The sequence below is a fragment of the Orycteropus afer genome, unplaced genomic scaffold (assembly GCF_000298275.1).
Source record: "Orycteropus afer afer isolate SDZICR_OR568_19922 unplaced genomic scaffold, OryAfe1.0 scaffold00293, whole genome shotgun sequence".
NCBI classification, from domain to species: Eukaryota; Metazoa; Chordata; class Mammalia; order Tubulidentata; family Orycteropodidae; genus Orycteropus; species Orycteropus afer.
The window spans coordinates 2765904-2771346 of NW_006921880.1; the positions used below are offsets into that span (position 1 = coordinate 2765904).

Sequence of the window (5443 nt, forward strand, 5' to 3'; positions counted from 1 at the left end):
CCACTCCTCAGAAGGAAGGTTGGGCAATCCTACTTCCGTAGTGATACTGCCTCAGAAACCCAAGGAGGGGTCGCTATGAGTCAGGGCTGACTCGACGGCATATAACAACAACAACAACAACATAAATCAAATCATTTCCTCATCAGCAAAATCTGGACAAAAGCACACTTCCCTTGGGAAGATTTGTAAAGATGAAATCACATCATGCATGAAAAGCTCCCAGAATGTTCTTTATGGGCTTGCACTTTACCTTTTAGCTGTGGCACAATGTCCTCCTTTGCCGCATAAGGGTCACAGCGGAAGCGGTCCAGGTAGTCGATGGTGCACTGGCCAACAACTGGCTTCCGTCCAAACTGCCTGTGGTCGATGACCTTGATCACCAGAGGAGGCATGTACAATTCTTCCTTGGGTAGGAACTGGGGGTCACAGAGATCTGTCACTTCTCTTTACAACACCTGATAAGGGCAGCCTTGCCAATAAATGCCCCAAGGGGACCAACCCTGACTCTTTGTATAGCCAGGGAACTGAAATAATATAATGTTGTACAAGTAGCATGGTGGATGGGAGCATGAGCTTTGAGCTAGACTGCCTGGGATCGATTCCTGGGTCTACCATATTGGTTACATGACCTTAGGGGACTTTTTAACTTCTCTGTGGCCCAGTTATCTCATCACAAACCAGTCATATGGTTGCTGAATTAATATATATGGAGTGCTCAGAATATTCCCTGGCCCACAATAAGCACTCTATATAAGTTTTAGCTAACGTAACATGGAATCAGCATCTACTGACCTGGTCCTCCCCACACTGCTTCCTGAGAGGTAATTCCCCAAACTGGGTGAAGGTACAAAGCTTGAGAGCTCTGGTAACTGACTGGCCAAGTCCTGAACAGAAGCAAAACTGAACTTCCCTGGCATGAAGGTTTAACTGTGGCTGGAAGTCTTTAAGCTCTGGGAATTCAGTGCCAAAATGGGATGCCTATTTTTCCTTGACTCCTTCTAGATCCCTCATGTAGAATTTAGGGGTCTCGGTGGCATTGCCTGACTGGAGAAGCATGGGTATGTTGTCCAGGTGAATTTCCATCTCTGGCCTTGCACAGGAACAGAAGCAGGAGCAGGCTGAGTGTCTTTCTGCGTCTGTACAGATCAAGGCTAGATTCCACACTAGAACTTGGCAGGTAGAGGAGGAGGCAGGGGAGCAGGCTAGGATGAGAGGGTGGAGTGGCCCAGCAACAACTACTTTGGGACTCCAGCCCAGACCATCCTATGGTTCACGTCTGCAGCATCCTATGCACAGGGAAGAGCATGGGCTTTGGAGGCAGAAGGACTAAGTCCAAACTCTGGCCACTCACTTATTAGCCTTGTCCCCTTCCTCCAAAGGGTAAAACCCAAACAAAACGCATTGCTGTTGAGTCGATCCAGACTCACAGCGACCCTACAGGACAGAGTAGAACTGCCCCATTGGGTTTCTTAGGCTGTAAATGTTTACGGAAATAGACTGCCACATCTTTCTCCTGTAGGGCAGTTGGTGAGTTCAAACTGCTGACCTTTCGGTTGCCAGCTGAATGCTTAACCACTGTGCCACCAGGGATCCTAGAGTGGTGAAAGACAGGTGAAAATACCTGTCATATAGGGTTAGATAAAGTTGAAATGCATGGAGTAGACAGACCTAGCACTGAACTCTAGCTTTTATTGTTGAAGTTGGAACATAGTCACAGCAGTACAGGAGGTATAGCCTAACAACTTGAATATGTCATTTCCTTTCTGTCGGCCTCTGTTTCCTCATCTGAAAAATGAGCAGTTCAGCCAGTTGGCCCTAGTGTTCAAGGTCTGTGGGAGATAGCCCGTGCGGGACAATTACGGGGACCACAGGGGCAGGGACAGGAGGAAGAATGGGAACATTCTGGTCTTTCTGTCCCTTTCAACTGAGGCAATGGTTTTATTTTTATCCCTTTTATAGACTAAAAGAGACAGGTTTTTCTTTGATAAAAATGAAGGATTTAGATACTCAAAGAATGGAAAGATGGGGTGACCTCTTCTTGCTCCTGACTTCTATGATGGGGGTACTCTGTCATTTCTAATAACTAGATGTTCACTTTGAAGGAGCAAAGAGGGAGCCATCCCAGGGGCAACCTGGAGGTGGGGCGTGGCTATGGACATTAGGGACATGGCCTCATGGATCCATACAGGTTCCTTGGCAGATAATCTTCCCCAAACAGCCAGTCCCCACCTAGAGGGTTCTAGTCTAGGTCCACAGGGCTATGATTGGGAGTTCATAGTCTGTTCTTAAGGGGTTGACCAAGAAAGAGTCTGTAATAGATAACTAAGTAGATGAGACGTTTGTTGGAGAACTAAATAATTATTGCTCTGTGTTACCTGACCTGTCTGAAGCTTTAAGAAACCACCACTGTGGTGTTAGAGTCTAAGAGGAATAAGTCATTGACAAACTGAATACAAGGTGTGGTTTCTCTATAGTCAGACTTTGAAAATGTATAAAACTGTATGCGTGTTTGTGTGTGCACGTGTGTGTGATAGGTATATATTCATGTTTCAAATAAAATTCAGCAACTCAACACACGTGAACTATTAGGGAGTCTTGATACTATACCACTTTCATGAAGAGAACGGAACTTGGAAAGTTGGGTGTCTTCTTCAGGTTTTTGATCACCACTGATTCTACCCTTTCTCCTCCACACTCGACAACCAGACTAGGGGAGGTGATTGAAGCCATCTGGTAGTTTTTCATATTTCTTAAGCCCCAAGCTAGAATCTAAGAAAACAATTTAAAGAGAAGGGAGGAAAACCAGCATGTTTAAAAATATATTCAAACTAAAAAATTCTTTCTTAACAATTGGCACATTCTTTAAGATTGACTTGTGCAGATTTGCCTCAAACCCCAGTGAACGTTGCCCTAGAAAGCCTGCAGGTCATGCAAAGAAAGCTGTTCTGCCCCTTCTGCTGCCTCAGCTGCTCCTTCGAAGCAGAGCAGTTGAGGGTAGGAATCACATCCTGGCTGGGCCATATTTTACAATGTGAACTCTGGCAAGTTATTTAATCTCTCTCATCTATGTCCCATCAAACCAGTTGCTGTCAAATCAACTCTAGCTCCTGGCAACCTCCAACCTTTCTGCTAGCAGCTGAGCCCCTTCACTGATCGCACCACCGGGGATCCCAACCAAAAGTTAGGGGTTCAAGTCCACCCAGAGACACCTGGCTATCATTTCTGAAAACTCAGCCATTGCAGACTCTATGGCACACAGTCCTATTCTGACACACACAGGATCACCAAGACAGAGATTGACTTAATGCAACTGGTTATGTCTCTTCTACAAACAGGATTGATAGTGTTTTCTGCCATAGAGTTATTTTGAGGATCAAGGGTAAACTTCCTTACATAGTGCAAGCATTCAAAACGATAGTTGTTGTTTAAAGCCATCTGCCTCATTCTTTGAGAACTGTTAGCCAAGGAGCAAGAGAATGAAATCCCTGGGTAACAACTGCTTGACTGGACAAGGGGAAGGCCTTGATCATAGGCCAGGTAGGGTTCCCAAGCCACCTGGCTGGCTCCATCAGCCTGTCTCTGCTCTATCTAACATGCTACCATTCCCCATTACTTCCTTCCCACCCTCAACTTCTCTCTTGAGTTCCCCTCCTCTCTGCACAGACAGACACACTGGTCTGAGGCCATCTTCCCTCTCACAGCTCTCCAGGTGACCCCAGACACTCAGAAATCTGCTGGTTCCCAGTAAATGAGGACTCCAGATGCCCTCAATAATGTTGAAATTGACCTCTCCCTGATGCTTTGACAAGCCTTCCATTTTGATGAACATTTCAAATTTTGGATAAATTCACAGGAAGTTGAAAACAGCAAGAAAATGTGCAGTTTTGGTAGTGTAGTGCCTAAGGCATTTGACTGCTAACCAGAAGGCTGGAGGTTCAAACCCACCAGACACTCCTTAGAAGGAAGGTTGGGCAATCTACTTCCATAGTGATACCTCCTTGGAAACCCAATGAGGGGTCGCTATGAGTCAGGTCCAACTCGACGGCACATAACAACTACAACATATGAATGATTACAGTTTTGTAGCCACATTCATTTCATTTGATAAATAAAGCTTAAAGTGCAGCATACCTCAATAGCAGTGAGTTGAACCACAGGTCTGATTCCCTGGGGGACCATGTATAGATTTGGTGCCCTTTGTGAGGGAAGAATGGGAAGGTTGGAGCCATCCTATTAAACAAACACGAAAATGTCAATGCTTCTCTTCACTTTAAGCAAACTGTGCCTAGAATTACTAATAATTAAGCAGCTACTCTAAAAGAACATATGAGTGAGCACTCAGCAACTTACCTTGTCCCTCAGAATCAGCTCTGCAGTTACAAGGACATCCCCACAGGCCTTGTCTCCATTTATTACTGGGTGCCAGAGAAGTTTGGGGGTGATGTCCATTTCTGAGTTTAGTTTCACCAGAGGAGAGAAAATACTGCGTCCTAAAAATTCATCTTTGCTCTAGAAAAACAAGCAATCCTTAAATTCTTTAATGAACATCTTTTCAAATCTCCATCGCCAACATTTTGGAAAAAGATAGAGATAATGGTTGCACAACATGAAAAACGTAATCAACATGTTATTGAACTGTAAATGTAGCAGCTGTTATATTGGCAAATGTTTTGGTTGTGTACTTTTTAACTACAATAGTAACAATAATAAAATCTCCATCACCCCCCAAGCTATCTTAGAAATTCTAAATTACTTACCACTTGGTCATTGTCAAAAAGTTCGATGACAACTTTGGGTGGGTTCTGTAGGACTGTCTGGGGTTCTCCATAGATTTCAATTTCATCAAATATAATTGTTTGGTCCCATGTGGGGTTCAAGGTTGAGTGGATGATCTCAGTTGTTTTGCTTCGATGGAGGAAGGAGACATGAGCATAAGGATCTAAAACAGGAAGAGAGAATGACAGTGGGGCCATGACTCAAGTTCAGCGCCCAGCACCACTCATTTAACCACATGCTTTTCCTCCTGCTACAGTGATTATGGACCCTCACCACCAACCTGGAAAATAAAGGTTCTAGGGAGCAGGGGGTACAAAGGGTAGGGCACCAAAGTGATGGGACGCTTGTCTGCAGTAGAGGCACATAAAAGCCCTGAGGTCTGCTGGGAGTTCTCTCTGGAGATGGTCCCCATCAGGCTAAGTGGACACACAATCTTCTGAGCCAGTTTCCTGCACTGTGTTAAGAGAACAGGCTCTGCAGCCAGAAACGAGTTCAAATCCCATCTGCCACATGACCTTGGAAAATGCTTAACCTTTCTAAACTTTGGTTTCCTCTTCCATACAGTAAAAGAAATAATACCCGCTTCATAGAGTTGTGAGGATGAAATGATACAAAGAATGTAAACTACTTAGGAGAGAGCCCGTCATATAGTCAATACTTGATAAAT

At 44.6% G+C, this 5443-nt stretch overlaps 1 protein-coding gene across 1 annotated transcript in view; it reads right to left on the reverse strand.

Moving 5' to 3' along the window:
• MYOF (myoferlin) overlaps positions 1–5443 on the reverse strand; it is a 179860-nt gene that overhangs the window by 53443 nt on the left and 120974 nt on the right. The window contains 5 exon segments of the mRNA XM_042782367.1: positions 251–416; positions 2608–2769; positions 4132–4230; positions 4351–4509; positions 4758–4939. Coding sequence (XP_042638301.1) covers positions 251–416; positions 2608–2769; positions 4132–4230; positions 4351–4509; positions 4758–4939 — 768 coding nt within the window.